This window comes from Morone saxatilis, unplaced genomic scaffold (assembly GCF_004916995.1).
Source record: "Morone saxatilis isolate NCDOM2014 unplaced genomic scaffold, NCSU_SB_2.0 Contig11, whole genome shotgun sequence".
NCBI lineage: Eukaryota > Metazoa > Chordata > Actinopteri > Moronidae > Morone > Morone saxatilis.
In genome coordinates this window covers 16151917-16174063 of record NW_023339663.1, presented here as the reverse complement: position 1 = coordinate 16174063, position 22147 = coordinate 16151917, and the positions used below count along the sequence as shown (strand labels likewise).

Genomic DNA, 22147 nt, shown 5'->3' with positions numbered 1-22147 from the left:
ACATACATACATACATACATGGCATCACTGGTGTTTTTGACTGCCTGAATTTACATTTACATTTGATTGCTACATGCAGTCACTCAAGCATTTCTTCCTTCATTTGGTTGAAAGAAAGAGAGCAAGACAGAGTTGACTGATCCAACATGAAACATCTGCCACCTGATTGATTCCTGAATCAAATTGCCCATAGCAACGGCTCGAACTTGGGCTTTTAAAAGAGCTATTTCACCCTAATACATGGCCCATTACCAAATGGCAATTCATCACATTAACCCTACCTCTAGAGAGCTGACAGTGTCTCAGTCAGTACAGTGCCACAGTGCTCTCTGTCTCCAGTCAGGACACACTCAGCAGCATGTCCACTTTGCCATGACTGTGTTTACCTCAGGAATACACAAACGCTGCCTGCCGCAGGCTCTATTAACGAAGCGAGAGGAAACCTCTACTGATACACAGAACATAGACTAAATGACCCTCTTATGTTATATACAGATATACTGTACTGTATGCACATTATTTGTCATTGTGCAGGTTTTACAGTAATTTAAAACAGTATATTATTATGTAATGAAAAAGCATGATGAAGATACAACACTAAAGGTTGCTACTAAATGTTTCAGAGAGGACACAAATGCAACAATCAGCGCACTCTCATAAAAACACAGACAACTATATTTTAAAAATTCACAAAAATAAACACTTTCGTCAAACCTTTAATTAGCATGAAGCCGTGTGCTTTAGCTGGAATTAAGGAGCTTCAGGCCCAGCTGTGGTGAGCCTGATTACTTAATAATATGGTGATAAACACAACTATCAATCAAAGCCCCTGACAGGACTTACAATTCAGGAGAGATCAGCCAAAATAAGAGCTGCTGACTCTCTCATTGTGGCGGTGTATATGGGGGTGTGTAACAGGATACTCGCTACAGTCAGCGATGAAGTTACTTGCACCAATGTAATGATGGAAAGAAATAAAGTGTCACTTTTATTTACAGAGCACAACTGCAGTAACTACAGCTGTCTCTTGAAAACAACAGTTGTGCAATCTAAAGTCACTCGGTGTGGAGGACGACAATGACACTATGTTGGAAACACTGGTCTTAGCCACAGTAAACACACCTCACAGTACATTGAACATGAAGTCCTCCAGAGCACAATGCAATACGTGTCCAGTGTGGTTCATACAGCAGTGATACGGAAGATCCCTCATTCGCATAGATCATAAACACATCTTATGATGCAGTGAGCACATTGTCATTCTAGTATTGTATTTTTCAGGTCATAAAGTATATAGTAAACTGTAAGGCATATCAGTTATTGTCAATATAATCTCATGCACAAACTGTAGTATGATGTGTAAGCTGCTGTGTCAAGACAGTTATAGGGATGAGTGTAAAGACTAAGCACCATGTCTAACTCCTCACTTAAAAATATAACTTGTCTGTTTTATTACAATCCAAGCCGTTAAAACAACCTGTGATCTCTCGACAAACTTTAAGGTATTTGGTTGTTTTTTAAAATGAATTAAATCTTGTTCAGTCAATAGAGGTGACTTTTATTTCTGGGATGTACCTGATACAATGGCAGATATAATCAGATAGTCAGATATAATATCAAACTGGCTTTTAACTATAAAAAAATAAATTGCTGCATAATAAATCTTAGGTAGGTCTAAAGGGCTTATAGTTGTTTGATTACAAGTTTTCTTTTGCAGGAAATCATTACCAGAAATTTAAATAGTGGATGAAATTACAACTGTTAAATTCATCTTGATATCAACCCAGTATATGCAATATTATTTCTGTTGAACTCATAATAGCATATAATCAGTGTTACTGATCCTTGTAACTCTAACTGACTTTTAGTGATTTTCATTTTTAAATTAAATTGAGCGATCAGGCTCCCCTTGTAGCTGAGAACAAATGTTTTCTGAAAATGTTTCAAGCTGTATTACACGTTGAAAACTGTTTTTGTTAGTTGAAGAAACATGTAATGCGTGGAGATACAGGTTTTCATTCTACGACTGCCTTCATTAGAAAGCTACTGGATGTGCTCAACATTCTGTACCTAATAAGACTTAAAATAAGATTCTAAAACTCAACTTATTTCAATTTATGATTCATCCTACTCATTATATTTTTTATCTCTTGAATTAATCAGTATGGTAGCAGTGGACTAGACGCACACACATACAGTATATTTACATGCAGTTTATCCTCATTGACTCACTCCCTCTTGTTTTGGCCCTCGCCGCAATCAGAGTTACCTTTTCCTCGACAACAGTCTACTGCGCCTCTAATGTTGCTGGGTTCTGTTGGTCGAAGGTCTTTACAGCAGACGTGACGTGAAATAAATTCTGGCTCTGAGAGGTAAATCACTGCAGCTCTGGGGGACTGCAGCTATTCTCTCTCACCTCGCTACTTTTAGCAGACCGTGGCTGATTTCCTTCCTTGCGTGACTCTGGAGTGTAAACACACAGCCAGAGTGACTCATCACTATTTCTCACTTCCATGGTCTGATATAAACACATGAAGGGGTCAGGTGTCATTTTAGGGTGGCGAGTGGGTGGGGTGGGGGGCCAGTATGTCTCCACATAAGACATCTTCCATTCTCCAAAGAATTCACAGCTTCCTGTGGCGAAAGCCGCACGCCTGCCCACTCCAGTCTGGTGGAAGGAGAAAGAGAAACACAGTTAAATAGGGAGAGAGAAAGATGGACGGACAATTTGGATGATAGATTAGCTTCTCTGCCACATTGCTCTTCAGCAAAATGGAAAGAATGCAGTTGTGATGAGCCTGTATCTCTTTTCACCCCAGACAGGACGAGAAAAAGGGTGATGGTTGGAGACAAGATGGAGGGGATGAAGTTGGGTTTAATTGTGTGGCATAAATGAACTTTATTCTGTTTCTTCTAGTGGCGATTTGATTTATAAATCATGAAACCTTGTTTATACGTGCCTGCCAACTTGTGTCTTTTGGACCGATTGGCACTTTGTTAAAATGGGATGTCTACAAAAGTCCTGATCAGCACTTTGCCTTTTTGAGCCCTGCATTATTGCAGGGTAGTCGGGGTGGAAGGGAGGGATAGCCACTTCCTTTCAGGCCCCAATCTGAAGAAGGGCCAAATACAGTCCAACATCAATCACTTTGCTCTGCACAGCTTTCCCAGTACCATTGTTATAGAGCAGACCAACGGAAAGAGGCCAGTAGCAGGTGGAAATAAAAAGCCCTTAGACAACTATAGGCTGAGATTCCTACCAAGATCCTCACAACATTTACAGCAGCCAAAGGGAGCAACGTCTGGCTGCCAGCATCAATCTGGACACACACACACACACACAAATATTTAGTCAGCATTCTTATATACACTGATACATATACGTACAGATGCAGCCATACACCGCCATTACAGGTGTACAAAAATAAAATCAGAAACACAGTCACTCATATTTTAACGTGTGTGTACACATGGACATACAGTATGCACATGTACACAGAAATACAGACACAAAGACAGACAGGTGGAGGGACACAAGATAACCCCTACATCTATTATTACAAACATAAAAAACAGTATTTTTCATATTATTATTTGCTGGATTATTTTGTTGAAATTACATTAAAATTCTGGTTTATAGAAATCAAGTGCAATGAACATCCGTTGGCAGATGGAAACCTTATTATATTTTTATCAGGGATGTAAATTAATATGAACAGGAGCAGATAATATGCTCTGAACAGGTACATACAGCATGCTAATTTTAAATGAATGCAGTAATATCTATTTGTTTTTCCTCTCAACTGATTGACACATTTGCCACAAACATCACACCACTTCTTCTCACAGTTGCAACTCACGCTGAGGATTAAGATCCTTTTATTACTTCTAATCTTGGCTCATAATCATCAGGTTAAGATTCTTTTGTTCAGTATTAAGTAATCCAGGTGTTTTTGTGTCTGTAAAGTGCAAACAGAAACTGCTAGTAACCCAAGGCGCATCACCTCTCATGATGTAGATTTGACAAAAATTAAACAAATAGGCTACATCCTAAAAACACAGAGGTGTAAATAGTTTTAAGTTTGACAGTCACGGGTCATCCTGATGTTGCACAGGTGTTATTTTTACCTCATGATCTGATGATGAAGCCTGGCACCTTGTGCAAGTTGACATCAGATGGGAAACCGTGAAGTTGACTTTGGGGGAGTTAAAGGTCCATGCACATTCGCTGAGAGATTCTCATTAAATTTTCTATGATTATAAACACTTTAGACCAACTTTATTTTAATCTGGGTTTCTTCCCATTATGTACACATCTAGCTTTTAAAGAAAAAAACATGCAATATTACCCAATGTAACTATGATTGTATTTTCTTGCTGTTACAACCTTCTGTTAAATTTCTTCTATCTTTTTTCACCCAGATTATTACTCAGTTTGCACATTTCTTTTTTGAAGGTGGGGTTCTAATACAAATCATCATATTACTAACTGTTTTTCTAGCATGCTTAAAACATTTGTTGTTTTACACATTTTATGAAGTTAAATATATGCAGATTATAAATGGCAAGACAAATTAGTGAAGCAGCATAGCACAGCTAATTTTGTAAAATAAATAGATACAGACACACACAGTGAGCTTTGCACCACACCAGAAATTTTTACTTCCTCCTCTTCTTCACCTTTAGACAAGCCCTTCCTTTACATGTTGCAATATAAAAGCAGTATTCGTCCCTCTCTTGTCTTCATTCCAGTCTTTCCCTGGCACTGCCCACTGCACCCACCACACCCCCACAGATGTACTGCTCTCTTCACTTGGGATCATAGGCTAAAACCTGGCAGGATCACTGTCACATGATGCCCATGCATGTGATGCTTCGCTGGGACCCCCCTCCACTCAGGAAATGCTCTCGGCCTTTTTCCCACCCTAGTGTTCCGCTGTGGAGAGCCGGGCATTACAACCGATTCCAGTTACCATCCCAAAGCATTCCTGACTGATTCCAACCACTGCTTGGCTATGGGTTCCCACAGACAATGAGGATATGCTATAATTTCAAACTGGCTGGAGCACTGGGTATCAAGTTGTGAACTACCAAAGCTGTTTATGGCAGAACAGAGGACTTTGAGCTCCACAATAGGCAATTACCATGCCTACTCACCCCCCTCCCCTTCATTCAATTTGTGGTTTGTCTGTAGGTGGGTTCGGTTGTGCGCAGATTAAAAATAGCCAACCCTTTCCAGACAAAAACTGCGAGAGACATGGAACACACATTGCACAAATGATATCTCCCATTGTGGTGTACTGTTTGGGAATTCTTAATTGCTTTTTCCGAAGCAGCTTGCCACAGGAAAATCCCCCTTCAGAGTAAAGAAAAAAAGAGTTGGTGGGCTGTGCGTAAACACCATAGATATTATGTAAACGTGCATGTAAACACGTATGTATAAACCCATGTCGCCCCATGTGCACCCATCAAACTGCCATCAGAACACGTATCAAAGGAGCTAACCTGCAGCAGAGCTAGTTGTGGCCTGTGTCTGCCCTCCCTCTCTCTTTTGTGTTCTCCACTGTGGTTTCTGCTTCAACTCTTATTATTGATGTCTCTCCCTGCATCAGACAGACCATGATGGACCGGCCCTGGGAGGTGTGCATGGCTGCAGGGTGGGGCACCAAACAGGCTCCCACTCACTGTGTGGGACTGAATCTTCACAGAAAGGCCACAGTAGAGGAGCGGTAAAGCGTCTAAAGGAAAATTTTAATGTGTTTTTCTTTACAGGAATTAAGAACTGGATAGCAATGCACAATATGTTTTTATCAAAATGCTGCTTTAACTCAACATATATTAAAAAAATGAAATAATAAATACATTTAATATAGTGACTGAATCTGTGTTTTTTTGTAATTGTATGTTAATTTAATAATATGTTATCAGGGAATTCTAAAGTCAACTCCCTTGAAAAAAAGAAATTATGAACAGCTATCCCAAATTACTACTTAAAACATAATGCAATTAATTTAACAATCCAAGAGTGTCCTAGTTTAAATAAAATTAAAAATAAAAATAAAATTAAACTTAAACGTCCAATCTTTTACTTGTACACATTCTTCATTTGAGCAGAGTTGAAGACCATACACAAACACAAAAGTGGAACCGAGGCAAATCTAAATATTTATTAGATTACAAATTGTCGTCGTTCAATTTTTAGCTAAAATGACTCTGTGTCAATAACTTAAATTAATTCTGATTAGCAAACACAATGGACAACAATGGGAATAAGCTGGACTTGATCAATCTATCATAGACAACGTCTGATATGTTGTATTTTTAGAAATATCTTAGAGTGTTATGTGTTTCAATAAGCCAAACCCCAAGTATCCTAAAAATCCCAATTTCATTGTCAAATTTGAAAATATTGAGGAATATTGGTCAATAATTTCTAATCTATCTTCTATCTTTTAATTTTGCTGCATAAACTGAGAATGAATCCAAAAAACAAACCATCTATCAACCAGACATATAACAGTGAATCCACAGTCACATTTTTAAGTCATGCCTAACCTTGAAGTCAAAGTCTGAAGTGAGTAAAGTATGTTCATATTTTTGTTGTTTTAACTTTTTTCTTTATGCTTTAGGTGTTTTTTTTCCTGTTTTACACAGAAAACAGTTTGCCAACTTGCTGAAATAGCCATTTGCTTTGAACAGGTATTTAAAATTATGGAACATTTTCCCTGCAAGTGCTAACCACATTTGGACAGTTTGGAATTTGTAAAACCTCTGGACCTGCCAAATCCTCCCCACTGCTGTCCTTCATGTCAAATTATGTGGTACTGCCTATGATCACAAAATAAACCAGAAAGAATTTTACATATCCCTTTATTCTTTTTTCATTGTCTGAAAGGCACATTTTCTTTTCAACATGCAGCTGTCAAAAACAGAACCAAATCTGCTTTAGCACGTGACAAAGTAGTGAATAGTGAAATAAGCAAATGGCAATCTGACAATATGAGTGGGCTATCTTTAATTTGACAATATAGCACACCAGGGACTGTTGCGGGAAGTCCTGCCGAGGAGGCTGGAGTTCTCACAATAACGTTTGTACCAGTGACTCATGTATTTTGGCATGTTGAGCTCCCTATCTGCAGAGCGTTGGCTGTTTTTAACAAAAAATAAATACTTTGTGTCGAATGCTCCGTTATCCGAGATGCAAACGTCAAAAGACCATTTCACCTGAAGCTTAGATATTTTTAAAATCATCTCTGCTGTGGAAAATCCTAATGAGGTGTGAGACCTTTAAATTATTCTCTGCCCCAATATTCAATTAAACCATTAATATTTAAATCCAATGCCCAAACATAAATTAAATGTTATTAAAGGTCTGCAAAATCCCAACATCATCGACGACTCTCAGGGATCAGGTACAGCTGGATGGACGATTGCGTACTTTGCTGCAGGTGTGCAGCGCAGACAGACAGGTGGGCGTATGCGTATGTGACACGTGCATTCTATCAACCAATGAGAAATAACAACGAGAACACAGCAAAACTAGAGTTATTACACTAACAGTGATGGAGTTTAAAATGTTACCTGTGTTAAAGTACATTTACTGCAGTGTAAGTATTATTAATGATCATACGGTGATATGTGTGGTAAATATAAAGGCCTGTAGCAAGGCGATATATTTTTAGAAAAAGATAATATACTAATGAAAAACTCGATTTTTATGTAACTTCCATCACTATGGCACTTTTTTATCAGCTCTATATTGTAATGCCTGTTATTAAAATGTAAGTATCTTAAATTGCAAAGATAAGAGCTCTGCACTAAATGAGTCTGAGATCAGATTAATCTTCCCATCACACTCTTACACCTGCAGCCCGACGCACGGCAAGGAAAATACGAACTGATGTGACTGTACTGAGTCATAGAGCAGGGTCTGTAATGCCCTTATAACTGCTTTAGGCTTACTGTCAATGACACTTCAGCAGGGCGGATGTCCATAAGCCTGTTTCCATATAGCGAACATGGGATGTGATTTTTTTTTTTTTTTTGTTGGTAAAAGTAACACTGACACAAACATGTAATTAGTCAGTCGATTCTGTAAGGGATGCTGAGCCAGGGGGACTACTTTCTTTTGCGCATGCACACACAAGAAAGCGCGGAGTAGATATCTCGCCAAGAAAATTAAAAAGTCATCGGGCGCACTTCTGCTGCAGCTGATTACTGAGAGGGTGGTGCCCATCAAATACACTTCAAATCCATGTAGAGACCCAATGCGCGCAATCAGAGGTCTGCTAGCAATCCCGTCCTTTCTCGTTCACATAAACACCACTTAAACGAAAATATACACGGCCACCTACAGCGCAGGGAAAGTGATGAAGGGGTACCCACCTCGACATTACACTGTTTTCAATTAAAGCGACAATGAGTGAAAAAGAGGCGACACTGCAGAGACAAAGAGCCAGGAAACCAATTAGGATGCATCTTAAAATCAAAAAGTCGGAGAGAGTAAAAAGTCTCGTGTGCACTTAAAATGTGTAATTCAAATAATTTTATATAATAGTTTCATCATAGACATTTTTATTTATACAATTAATGTAAATAAAAACAAGAGTAAAATAATATATAAACAGAACTTTTGTTTATTTCAGAGATTCTGTAATATAAAGACAAGATGCTGCAGCACAAGTTTATTTTCTAAAGCGCAAAAATATCTTCAGTAATTCTGCGTAAAGCTGACAGCATGCCACTTGTATTTGTGCAACGAGTTACATTATTTACAGGCTTGTCTTTTACACGTTTATTCCCACATGACATGAGAAAATAAAATAAATAAAATCAAAGAAACCTGTATGTTATCAGAAATTCTGCTGTCAAACTCCGAACCATTTTCAGGCCCTCAGAGTAATATTTAAATGTTATTGTAAAAACAAATCCGCAATATTCATGTATTTCAGCTTTTGAACTTTTATGGGATTTTGAAACTGTATGGATCTATTTATTGATTTCAAATAATGTTATTGTTTTTCTAAAAGCTCCACATGATGTCCAAAGCTTTACCACGTGTAGTACAGAGACGTTGAACATTTTAATTTAGGTTTAAGTTGTTTGCTCTATACTAAAACAGACTGTGTGATTCCCGCATGTTGGCCTAAGTACTGCTTCAAAACCTGATTCAAGTTCAAGGCAGATGAACTTACGGCCAGTAGATCGATCACTCTGTCTCAATGTCCTCCAAACAAAGTCCCTGCGGCCTCTCGGTGACCCTCTGCGGCCCTCTTTCACCGCCGGGGAGAGAAACTGGTTTATTTCTCAAAGATAATCGTTTGTAAAGAAAAATCAATTCGTACGTTGTAACAGTTAATCATTCTCTGAGTCTCATTGATCTGAGCCTCATCTCCCCAAGAGTTTAATCTGTGTCCGTGGAGCCAAGTCAAATTATCCTTCTGACTGCTGCAGCTGTTGGATCTAATCTGCCGGGTCTATTTGCCTAATTGGTATGAATACTCATTAATTTTGTAGTGAGCCATATCGTGACTTGCTCAGATGATGTAGCACAGTGTGGCCTTTAGTGTCTGGATCTGGGAGAACACAGAAAATCTAAAAGCGTCACAACTAAGCTGAACGTACTGTCAATATTACAATATTGTGTCTGACAATAAAGTCCAGGTTGTAGAAAAGAAAGGCCTAAATTATATATTCTAGGTCTGTGGATGTGGTAGTGTGCCATCGTACAAGGGTTTAGGTTGACTAAAGTGGGACTCTAACCAGTGAGAAACCATTTTTATGTACATTTGGGCAAAGCTTTGCAACAACCCGATTTTTAAAAGGGTCCATAATTGGTTTCAGTGCACTAAATAACGGTAAGACAGTCCGGAAAGCCTGTCAGGACTGTGCACTCTGCGGTGTACCTCCACCTAAGTGGCCGAGCATTCCTGAGGATGCAGCGCTGTCAAATATTTCATGATGGGACGTCATGGAAAAGTGCATGACTTCGTCTGCGAAGGAGCAACAGGGAAGCTCTGACATACAGGGACTCCAGCCTCAGTAATGACGAACATAACCTGCCACCGACGCTGTTATAGCAGCTATTTCCTCTGAAGGAGTAAAATATTCTTAAATTGTGGATTTATTTAAAAAAAAAAAAGATTTTTGATGATGTACATTATTATATTAGAATACTTTTTTATTTCCGATTGATTACCGTAATGTCAATATTGAATATTAAACTTCCATAATATCCTAAATATATATATATATATTAGCTTTTTACTGGTTAAAGAAGAATGCTGTGGGGAGTAGCGCATCACCATCCAACACTGATGGGTTGAGTAAACATTTAACCACGGACTGGCTTTGGATAGACATGCAAGTTAAAAAATATATATATGTAGGCCTATACATAACAAAGAAAGAATAACATGACATGGGGCGAATGAGCGTCTGAGAAAAAAAGCGCCCTAATGGAATGAAGTCATCAGCGGTAATTAAATGCAGTGGGCAGAGAGAGGACGGGAGCGCGCCTGCCCCTGGTGCGCGCTGGGTGGTCCGCTATGCTGATAAATGTGTGGCCTTCACTCCAGGCGAGTGGCCGAGCAGGCATCGGTTAAAACAATACTTACATTCATTTATCCATGGGTTTAAATCTCCTCTGCAACAGCACATACTAACAGTGGCACACCGGTCACCTTTGGGTTGACAATGAAAATTTGACAATGAATTGTTTTCTCGCTTTCCCATGTGGCAAACCGCCTGGAACAAAACAAAAAAAAAAGGTAGCGGCTCCGGGACTGGGCAGTTCCGTTATACATCAATTAAAGCATTTCATATTTCTGCTATACAAAGAAAATTCATTTAAATATGTTTCCTAAAATTAGACTTCTAAACATGCTGGCACATTATTTAATAGAAAAAAAGGAGCTGCTGGTGACATTTACGCACAGGCAACAAAGTCTCCAAACAATGTCTGCATTTTACGCACATGCAGGGCAAAAATTGCAAATATGTTCATCCACTATTTCCCCCGGTGTTATTTTCCATTGTGTCAAAACCAACAGTCGTCATAAGCATCCACAAGAAACAGTAACGCCAGGCAGAGACCAGAAGCACAACGAGCTCAACTACCAGAACCCACGGAGAGGCAAAAGGTTGTAGGCTGCAGCTATCGAGATCTCCAGGGAACAATAAGCAACCTACTGTCAACAGTTTTAGGTTATAGACTGATCGTCTTTCAGTAACTCTCGCTCACAGCTGCATAAAAGGCAGTAAAATTAAGCTTCTCGACTTAGAAACACAAAGAGATAAACAAACTGTTGCGCGTCTTCTTCTGAGTGAATTACAACTCGGTTAAAGCAAAAACATTCTGTAGAGCTTAAGGCATAATTTAGGCTCCGTTGTTCTAATTATCCTACAAGATATTGTGTCACATAAAATAAACTAATCGTCTCAGGTTTTTTTCCACTGTGGCACCAAATTTAGAGCGGCCACAGTTCTGCTGTGGATATTTTGACTTTAAGGTGTTAAATCCACTTTACCTTAATTCCTGGATCATTCGATGGTAAACTGCCTGCAGGAGTCGATCTTCAAGTCCCCGTCCGAGTTTCTGTGCTCATAGTTCGGCAGAGCTTCCACCTCACTCCTCCCGCGTCCCTGCGTAAATATTATGACTGCATTACACAAACAATATTCATGTGTAAAAACGTCCAACATCACAAGACGCTGCGAACAGACGGGCATATCGCATCAGATTGAGTATTAGCTGATCTAAACGGGGCTTTTGCTTGATTTTTTATTTAAAGAAGGCCAGGGAAAATGTTTACATTTTGCTGTATAAACATCCTGCCCATGTTCCTGTCTATCTTTTACAGAAATCAGGAGGGTGGTTTAGAATATGAGGGGCACGTTCTCTGGTAAATGCTTTCGATATAGTAAAAATGTTTTATTAAATATTTCAGATGTTTAATAAGAATAGAGGCATGACCTATTTGCCGTGCTGGTGCATCAATCATGGAATGGAGAGGTGCTATTTCTACAGCAGGTTTATGATGTAAACTATCACAATATTCAGTGTTGAAAATAAGAATCAAAATAAAATAAAGTCATATTAGTTAAGGAGGCAATGAAATCTAAAGGCCATATTCAGTATAGTTACTATCACTATGTGGTCATGTAATATAGGCCTAGAGTATTATAAGCCATTTGAAGCCAGTTCAGCATATAATAGCACATAGGTTATTACAGGCTGTATGGGAGATACATTCCCTATTTCAGTGTAAGAAAGGGGAAAAAAACATTTCGCTGAAAAGTGAACGCACACAGATGTGCATGCTTGCAGCCCACCACTGGAGTAGGAGGGAACTGGGCGGGTCCCAACATTAGGATGGCCAAGACATCCAGCTTCCAATGCGCTGATGGCAACAGATAAGTAAAAAGTGAGCTCCTCGGACGCACGACAACACACCAACTGAAGTGGAAAGCGGCTCCTGTTCTGCTCCTCATCCTATTCGGACGTTGCGTACAAGACGGTTCGGCTTCAGACTGCTGCAGGACTGAATCGAAAGGAAGAAGACAGTCTCGTCTTTGGCTCGTGTGTTAAGTTTGTCTCCAGTTTGCCTACTTTTTTTTTGGCTCTTTATGTCAGCGAATTCGTATTCAGCTTTGTAGTGTTTATAGGCGGAAAGGTGGAAATCAACCGTTTTCGTTTTGTCATCTCGAAGACTAAATTTAACTCATGACGGCAGAGGTCCAGCAGCCCCCAGCGCAGACTCCTGCTCAGAGCAGCCCGATGTCTGCTCCGGAGAAGCCGCACGGACAGACGGCGGTGATGGAAACCGCCTCCTCCACAACGAAAACCAAAAAGACAAACGCAGGGATCCGCAGACCAGAGAAACCCCCGTATTCATACATAGCTTTAATAGTCATGGCTATCCAGAGCTCTCCAACGAAGCGCCTGACGCTGAGTGAAATATACCAGTTCTTGCAGAGCCGCTTCCCGTTTTTCAGGGGCTCGTACCAGGGATGGAAGAACTCCGTGCGTCACAACTTGTCCCTGAACGAGTGCTTCATAAAGCTGCCCAAGGGCCTCGGCCGGCCAGGGAAGGGCCACTACTGGACTATCGACCCGGCTAGTGAGTTTATGTTCGAGGAAGGCTCCTTCAGAAGGAGACCCAGGGGTTTTAGGCGCAAGTGCCAGGCGCTGAAGCCGATGTACAGCATGATGAACGGCCTGGGATTCAACCACATCCCCGAGTCCTACAACTTCCAGGGGAGCGGCGGGGGCCTATCCTGTCCGCCCAACAGCTTGTCTCTGGACAGCGGGATTGGGATGATGAATGGACACTTGGCAGGTAACATGGAGGGGATGGGTCTGTCCGGGCACACCATGTCACACTTGTCGACCAACAGTGGACATTCCTACATGGGAAGTTGTACAGGATCCACTGGGAGTGATTATCCCCACCACGACAATTCCGCCTCTCCTCTGCTCACCAGCGGGGGAGTCATGGAGCCTCACCCCGTCTACTCGAGCTCAGCCTCGGCGTGGGCTCCTGCACCCTCGGCCTCGCTCAATAACGGGGCCTCCTACATAAAGCAGCAGCCTCTGTCTCCCTGTAATCCAGGGGCAAACCCGCTGCAGCCAAGCTTGCCCACACATTCACTAGACCAATCGTACCTGCACCAGAACGGGCACAGTACTACAGATTTACAAGGTAAGCTCAATGTATTATTTCACTCTAAATTCATCTATGTTACTTAAAAACTGTAGCTGATTTTGCTGGAGGGGAAAAATAGTTCAATTATAGGATGATACAGGAATACAATGAACAAACCATTGAATTTCTAGATGGTCTAAATAATATTTTCTGCACAGGGTCAAGCCTGGTGGTTCACAGATGTGTATGGTTTTATGCCAAACGTGGACCTCATGGAAATATTGAGCAGCCTCACATTACCTCATTTGAATATCGCTGTATTTATTTCTCAGTAACTAAACACAAGCGTATCTCCATTGCACATAACGGAAGAAGAAATCAAATCAAGGCCATTGAGGAAATGTTATGCAACAAAAAGAAACCACGCATTTTCTCCCACGCAAATTACGCTTGCTCACTGTCCTGCTGCTCTCAATTAAACACAATACAAAATAAAGCCCAGATATAGTTTCTGGAAATGATTTTTTTTTTAAAATACTAAATAAGGAGAGTCAGTTTAGAGACGTGCCAATCTCCGGGCAAGAAAAAACAAGCGCGGTTAGGACCAGCCTGCCTTGCCCTGAGGCCCCGAGTCCTCCGGGACTGGCGTGCGAGAGGGCCACTGTCAATTAGCCCTGCAAGCCCGCCTCTCCCTCCTGACAATCTTAATCGTGCTTGCTAAATGGACTGCGGGTCTATGAGGAATATACACACGCAGCCTTTTCCGAGTTAATAAAACTCCACATCCTGACTGTACAAATTAAACACACCATTTATTTCTAAAATAGGCGTATAATTATTAATTTTATAGAAAATGTTCTATATAGGGCGTCCTTTTACAATAAAATATGGCTGGAGAGGTGTGGAAAAACACTAGTATCGGTTAGGGTCCCCCACTTAATTTAACATAGTTGTCAAGTTACTACAACAAATATTAGGCCTATTATTATTATTATTATTATTGTTATTATTATACATTTTATTTTTATGTAAGACGTGTTTTATTACTAATGGATCCAAAAATCCAAAGTCAAAGCTCCAAGAGGAGATGTCGATCATGGATTACAGTGGTAACAATTAATTAAAAGTTAAAGCCTGAGCTTCAAACAACAATCTTAGAAACTGTCAAAGTCTCATTAAACCTCCTTGTGGCATTCCAGATCTTCCCTGTTTTTAATCCTTCTTTTAAAACACCTTTACGCAGGTATTCCTCGGTACCATTCCCAGTCTCCAAGCATGTGTGACCGAAAGGAGTTCGTCTTCTCGTTCAACGCCATGACGTCCTCGGCGATGCACTCACCGAGCAGCGGCTCGTACTACCACCACCAACAGGTCGCCTACCAGGACATCAAGCCCTGCGTCATGTGATGCCTCCACACGGACAATCTGCAGACCAGAGGGACGGTGTCACAGACTTGAGCCACGCAGCAGAGTGAAGTGAAAGGAGAACAACCGAGTAAATAACCACTGAGAGACAGAGGCCTGCCCCGGCCCTGATGAGTGCTCACTGCTTCAAGTAGACCGGACTACTTTTCTGTACTGTTTTTTACACATCAGCGACAAAGACACGGAGACAGGCCAATCACAAAAGCAACCACATAATAATAATATATAATAATACAAACTTTGTCATGCCATCAACATCGACCAGCGGGTAAAGACTGGCTGTATGAAACCCTGCTGCTGTTTGGTACTTAGTCCTGCAGAGCGGATGACTACCACTTCACACTTTTGTTCATGTTTATTCTTCTTGTTAAAGTAGGCCAATGTAAAAAATGCACACGTCTAAGTTTCTAAGTTTTTACTTTTCTTTTCTTTGACAAATTAGACTGAGGCTCTTTTTTTTTGGACTTTCATACCAGCGTTGAATTTCAAAATGAACAATTATGGACATTGTATATATATGTCCATATACTGTGTAAAAATGATGAAGGCACTTTTTGAATAGCCTATAAGCGCAGCTTTTTATTTATTCTGTAGGCCTACATATTTTAATTTCAGGCGAATTGGCCAAGGAGGTATATGCTTTATTGGCAATATTTGTCAGAACGCTTGTTATTTGTTTTAAAATGAAAATTGAGGATATAATGTAAGCACTGTTATGTCGTTTGTGTTAGATATATGTAGACCATTACTTTCAGCACTGTATACTTATATATTGTTAGGAAAATTAGCAAGGGTCCATCAATGAGGGCTGCTCTTTAGGCTATATTATAACAAATCATTTGTAAGAAATAAAATATATCTGTTGGGCTAGTTAAGCCTAAATCCACAAAAAAAAAGACATATTTCGATTTCATGACACACCCATAATTGATGGGACATTTTTGGGACACTGCAAACAAATACCTGTGTAGATCTGAAGTCGGTGAGCAGTATTACACAATCAACCAAAATTTGCAATAGCCTACACAACGAGTGAGGCAATTTCCGCTTTTTCCTGAAATACCACAATATTGATAATAATTCAACAACATTTCAATGAATTCATTAAACTAATAAGGGGGATAAACTGACTTCATGTCAGTATTACATACAATATATAATATTTGGTGATAGTGAAGCCAACAATTTAAAGCACAATACGCATATAACATCCACACTATAGTACTACAGCAGTACTGCAGAAAGGTTATAGAAAATATCCAAACTGCGTCTCCAGTGTCCATCTGGCAGCAGCAGCTCATGCCTGTTATTGTAAACTGACGTTAAATTAACAAATCTGATTTTCCACAAAACAATAAATAATTGATTATAGATTTAAATAAATGGTTTTGAAAGTCAATCGTATTATGCCCTCTATGTAAGGAGAGTGTTCGCAGCAATTAAGGCGTAACAAATGAGAGGCAGAAATTTCACCCGTGTTTGGTTACAGGGTGAAAACCTGCAGCTCCAAAAAATGCATTTTCTCCAAAAGATGTTTCTGCCGAATAACACAGGGGTCAAAGATACAGACACTTTTTGAAAACCCACACAAAGAATGGATTTTAAGAAAATATAAATCCCAAACTAACAACTTACAAAGAGGAAAATTGGGTGTAACATTAAATGTGAGCGGATGCGCAAAAGGCAAAAGCAAAGGTTTGTCCTCTTAAAAACACTTACGTCTAAAATATTACATAAAAATGTACTGCAGAGGCACAGGAATAAGATGCAATGAAAAATGCACAAATTAATATGTGAATGTCTTATCACACCATGGAAATACTACAGTCACTCCTTATAGAAGGCACATGAGCCAGTTTCCCTAAATGCTCTTCATCAGATTCCTTATTATTTGTTTATTATAGCAGTTGCAAAAATCATAACTGCTAGTATTACCAGCTACTAAGAATATGAAATTCTTTTAGTTTCAGATAATTATGTGATGTTGAAAATAAGAACAGGGGCTTCCAATGTACAAAAACATGGTGAACAGCAATCTACATACTGCACACCTCTCCTGAGTGAATTGTAACTTAAGATGTCTTCTACTTCAGTAATGCTGTTGAGGCGTGTGCGCACACATACATTTGTAATTCAGCCCGTAAACACGCTGTTTTAATACTTGTGTAGCTTTGAAATCTCACAACATGACCACCGACTGAACCCAAGTAAAATGCCACCGAGCACAGGGATAAGAAGACTCAACAGCAGTTGAACAGCGCATTTACAAACTGATGACATTTTGTGAGGTTCAGTGCTTTAGCAGGGCTGAGGGAGTGAGATGGGGCTCCACAGCTGTTCCCTCGCCAGGCCTGGATGACAGCTCCATAAAAAGCCAGAGGCCTGCTCTGTGCAGACAGACATGCTGTGTGCTTGTGTCTCAATACAATAAAGACTTCAGTGAAAACAGGACACTTGTCTGGTAGTGCACACTGACACACAGAGTGATCAGTTACCAGGTAATAGTCGGTGCAGAAACACAGAACATTATCAGGCACAAGATGCAGGTTAAATCTGGATGACTGGTGTATGAATCTGTTTCAATGTGGGTTAATCTCTCATTTGTTTTGAAAACCAACTATTACTATTAGTATTACAGCAGATAGATTTGTCTGATGTATCAGCTCTTCCGAGTTTTGTAAAATATGAAATATGAAGTTTAACTTTTGTCCTTTAATTACTGTCTCTTCAGCAGAACAATCTGTGTTATTAGTGAGGATAGTTTGAGGGGTATCAGGCTTTGCCACAACTGGACAACAACAGTACGAGTTGGATTTGTTTCCCAAAGTTTGCAGTTTTCAAAAATCAAAATCAGGGTAATTTCTTAAATGCTGAAAAATGGTGTGAAGATCCCTCATATATTTGTTTTGTTTGTTTTGTTTAAAAATAAAAAAAAATAAGACACTACGCCATAACCAGTACAGTCAAACGTTTTAGTAGAGAATGTTATAACATTTTACAAACAGATCCTTTAACACTACAAGAGTTTTTTTCAGGCACGGTAGCAAATCTTATCCGTTAAATAGTGAGGCTGGCCTCATATCACCTGACTCAACCAGACAGAATACATGGTTTCATCAATAAGGAGGTACAAATATCACTGTTTGAATGTACAATGTCTATTTTCAAAATATTATGAAAAAAAAAGAACTTAAGAAATCAAAAAGCAAAGCTCCAATGAGGTTGCACAAACCTATAAATATGTTGTTTTTAAATAAATAAATATAAATAAAATAAATCCAGATCTTAGTCAAAACACACTGATAAACAATCACGTTGATTTTTAGAAAATACCTAATTTCTGGGTTATGTGCAAGGATGTATTGTGAAAATTTTCAACTAAGTCAGGATCATCACGACTAAATTATGGCTTTAATTTCTGTTGTCTGTATTCAAAATAGCCTAACAATTGGGGATATGTTCACGTCTTCCAAATGTGGTTGAAACTGCTCATGATTTATGGCAATTTATGTCACATCCATTTCACAATTTGGCAATAGAATAGACTATAATAATGTTTTTAAGTGTAAAAAAAAAAGTTATATTTTTATTTTTTGTGAAGTGGTGAAAATGTGTTTTGTAAAAAAAAAAAAAAAGAAAAAAATTAAAAAGGGTCTGTGTGGTCAAACATTAGTGTGGCCTAGGTTATATGGATACATACATGTTAGAGCAAGGAATTTATTATTTATATAATATTATTTATTGTTGTTCTACTAGGCTTAATGGCTCAGGACTCATCAGGATTGTATGAGCTGATTAAATGACCACATGGTGGCGCTATCTGTAACAAAAACAGATCTTCTTTGGCCCATGGCCTTAGTTTTTGAGATAACTAACTTCATCAGGTCTAAAAAAAATGTGTTTCTTGGTGGAGTACTGAACACTTTTATTTTTTTAATTTACTTATATTTTAATAAAAGTCTACATCTATCTCAAAGAAGTTCTCAAAAAACGCCTTCAAAGAATGAAGGCTCTCAGGACACACAGACCAGCAGGTGTGTGTGAATAAACAAGGCACATAGATGTGGTTAAGTATAGAGAAATGATATGTACAAATCACTTTTCCAGTGAAATGTTTTATGATGCTGGGATTCAGCCATTGCATATTTTGAATATTTAATTAAGCTCATTAGCCTTAGCAGTCACTTTAGAGGTAATATATATTTTAAAAAAAAAACTCTCCTTAAGGAATTTAACGTCATTTAGCGTATTGCCTGTATTACTGTTCAGTCATTTCATTGCTGTCACTCTTAGTTTCTGGTGGTGGTTTAGTTTTTGGAGCTGCTGATGGTCCTGGTCTCCTATTGGACTCTCCGGACCTCCTGCCTCCCCGCTGGCTCTTGGCCAGCTCAGCCTGCAGACTGTGACCATTCAGACTGAGATCCTGCAGAGCCTCCAAGGCCTGCTCCGCAGCCTGAGGGTCGATGTAATCCAGGAAGGCCCTGTGTTGAGCTCCCTGCCAGGTGAGCCTCAGCGGCGCAGCCTCCCTCTCTCTGAGGGCAGTTTTCAGCTCACTAACACGTAGCCCAGCAGGGATACCCCCGAGGTAAACTGTGGTCACACTGAGAGGGAGCTTACGTTGAGACATGACTTCACTCACAGCCTCCTCTGGGTCCTTCTCCTTCATGTTCCCTCCTCGTCTTCCCTTCCCTCTCTCATTGAATTCCCCCTCTTTACCTCCCCCGCCATCTCCCCTGCTTTCTTTCCTCACTCGAGCTGGGCGCTGTCTGGCTTTCTGTTCTGACTCTGCTCTCTTCTCCTGTTTGGATTCCCCCTCAGCATCCTGCTGCATGTTTTGCCTTGGCCTCCGTCTGGTTTGCCTTCTGGGTTGACCACTCTGCAGACCGGGCTCTGCTGGAACAGGCACCGCCCCCAGTGTGACATCCTTTCCAGCCTGTTCTTCCAGATCACGCAGCTTCTTCAGGATGGGGATCCTCTCCAGCTTTTCTGTGTCCAGCTGAAGACACAAAACTGGACAGGCTCAGTGAGGCTGAAAGGGGAGGGACTGTTACACACAGCAAACAAATAGTCCTGCTCTGAGCCAGTGCACTATACCTACAGATGAGGAGTTTAATTAATAACAAAGTGAATGCTGACAAATTAATTAGTATTATACCATCCTGCTTACAGTCCCTGCTATAGCATTAATTATCTTTATAGGAGCAGGATATTTCACTTCCAAAGCAGTTAAAAATAAAGACTGCTCTCTTGATTTGTTGGGCCTTTTAGTGTCTTGGCAGCCTTTGATGCTGACCAGTCCTGTAAAGGATATACGGAGCTATTGTTTTTACACTGGCCTGTTTGACCCGTCATTCCCCTGCCCCTGCAGAGCCAAGCTGGCTGGGCAGAGGAGCCTTTGATGATCAGACATGGCCTTCCTGCCAGTGAGGTCACTGGGTCCTGTTTACTTACAAGTGTGTCTTAAGGAACCCAGAGGTTACACACAAACCCTCCACATGTTAAGAATAATGTCCCCATCATGTCTAATTAAAGACAAATTATCAGATGGAAAAACACACCACATCTCTCTGCCAGTGTCAGTAAATCAGGGGCAGTTTAAGGTCTCAGTTAAGACTTACATTAAAATACAGACAGAAGATAATGTGTTTTTTCAGTCTAGCTTTACAGCTGGTAGGTATTTGTCATATCTGTATACTGTACTGTGTACTGTATATAAAAAAACTGCTTATTATAAAATAATTGTATCATTATTACTTAAAATAACAGAAAATAAGACAAAAAGACTAATACTGTGACAATTATAGCACAGAGAAATCAACTGCATTGAGAAGCAGTATGAATGTGTCCTCTGATGAGGTGTGGTGTCATTAAAAGCCCACTAGAGGGCAGTGTCACTAAGCAAAGAGGCTAAACATTCTGTTGGGGCTCAGGAGACTCTCTCTGTACAGTAAGTTTATACTTGACCCAGTTAAAGTGTCAAAAAGATTTGTAGTCAGCTTAAGTGTGCAAGAACCAGGCTACAGCTAAAATGTTACAGCACAGATATTCCTACAGCTGCACACAGACTTTATGAATAATACACACCGGTGTGTGTGAGACAGATGTGTAGGTGTGTGCGTACACTATAAACGTAATGCTTAAATAGACCCAGTGATCGGTGCTCGGTATCGGCCAAAGCGGCTTCTAGTGATCGGTGATCAGTCTCAAAAACCCTCGGAGCACCATCGGAGCACCCTTAATGATATACGTGCAGAGTTTGACACTAGAAGGATGTTAACACGTTCACACTCAGTAGGAAAGATCTTACATATTCACAGACTCTGGAATTTTAATCAGTAACAAATTGAATGAATTAAGGAGTAGATTACTTTTTAACAATTTTAATGTGGAAATTCAATTTTTATCTCATCAACTGTTCGGTTGCTTGGGCTATTATTGAAATGGTTGTAGAGATATTTCCTATAATTTCCCCCTTTCTATTTATATCATATAAAACACCCTTAAAATAAATAACCTAAAATTTAAGCCGTACAGTACGACACAGCAAAGAAAAGTTTACCTTGGTCCAGATGATTCCCTGTGGTTTGGGGTGCATGCAGTTTGTTTTAATAACTCTGGTGGGTGTGAGGATGTAGTCCACAGTCAGATCGTGACTTTCTATTAACTCCTCTGGAATGTCCACCACCTGAAAACACAAAATACCACAATTAGCACCCAAACAACAAGTCATTAATCATGTTTGATCAACAGGATTTTTTTGTGACAATTTTAAGACGGCAGTGTGTAACATTTAGGAATATAATATTCATAGGTATGTTTTCATTACTGTATAATCGAATTAATATGTTTTCGTAACCTTATAAGCTGTTTTTATTCTACAGAGGGAAATGGTTCTCTTTCTCGGAGGCCGCCATGTTGAACCGCCATGTGTCTATAGTAGCCCAGAAAGGTCAAACCAAACACTGGCTCTAAGCGCCTTTTGCATTTTTTGTGAGTTTCACAAACATCCTACTTTCTCCTACACGCTTGGAACAAGAAGGTGAGGTGAGGGGATTGTAATCTGCAACTACACTGCT

The 22147-nt window shown here is 39.8% G+C and overlaps 2 protein-coding genes across 3 annotated transcripts in view; one reads left to right on the top strand and one right to left on the bottom strand.

The window, feature by feature from the left end:
- Window positions 1–12396: 12396 nt before the first annotated feature.
- foxf1 (forkhead box F1) lies at window positions 12397–17109 on the top strand. Its single transcript, XM_035652328.1, has 2 exons — window positions 12397–13703; window positions 14890–17109. Exons 1-2 carry the CDS (start codon window positions 12725–12727, stop codon window positions 15051–15053), a joined length of 1143 nt encoding a protein of 380 aa, XP_035508221.1. The 5' UTR covers window positions 12397–12724; the 3' UTR covers window positions 15054–17109.
- A 920-nt stretch (window positions 17110–18029) lies between these two features.
- Window positions 18030–22147, bottom strand: part of mthfsd (methenyltetrahydrofolate synthetase domain containing) — a 7512-nt gene continuing 3394 nt past the window's right edge. For both annotated transcript variants that reach the window (XM_035652327.1, XM_035652326.1), the window contains exons 7-8: window positions 21631–21756; window positions 18030–20067 (exon numbers count right to left, since the gene is read on the bottom strand). In XM_035652327.1, coding sequence (XP_035508220.1) covers window positions 19330–20067; window positions 21631–21756 — 864 coding nt within the window. In that variant the 3' untranslated portion in view covers window positions 18030–19329. The remainder of the gene's footprint in view (window positions 20068–21630; window positions 21757–22147) is intronic.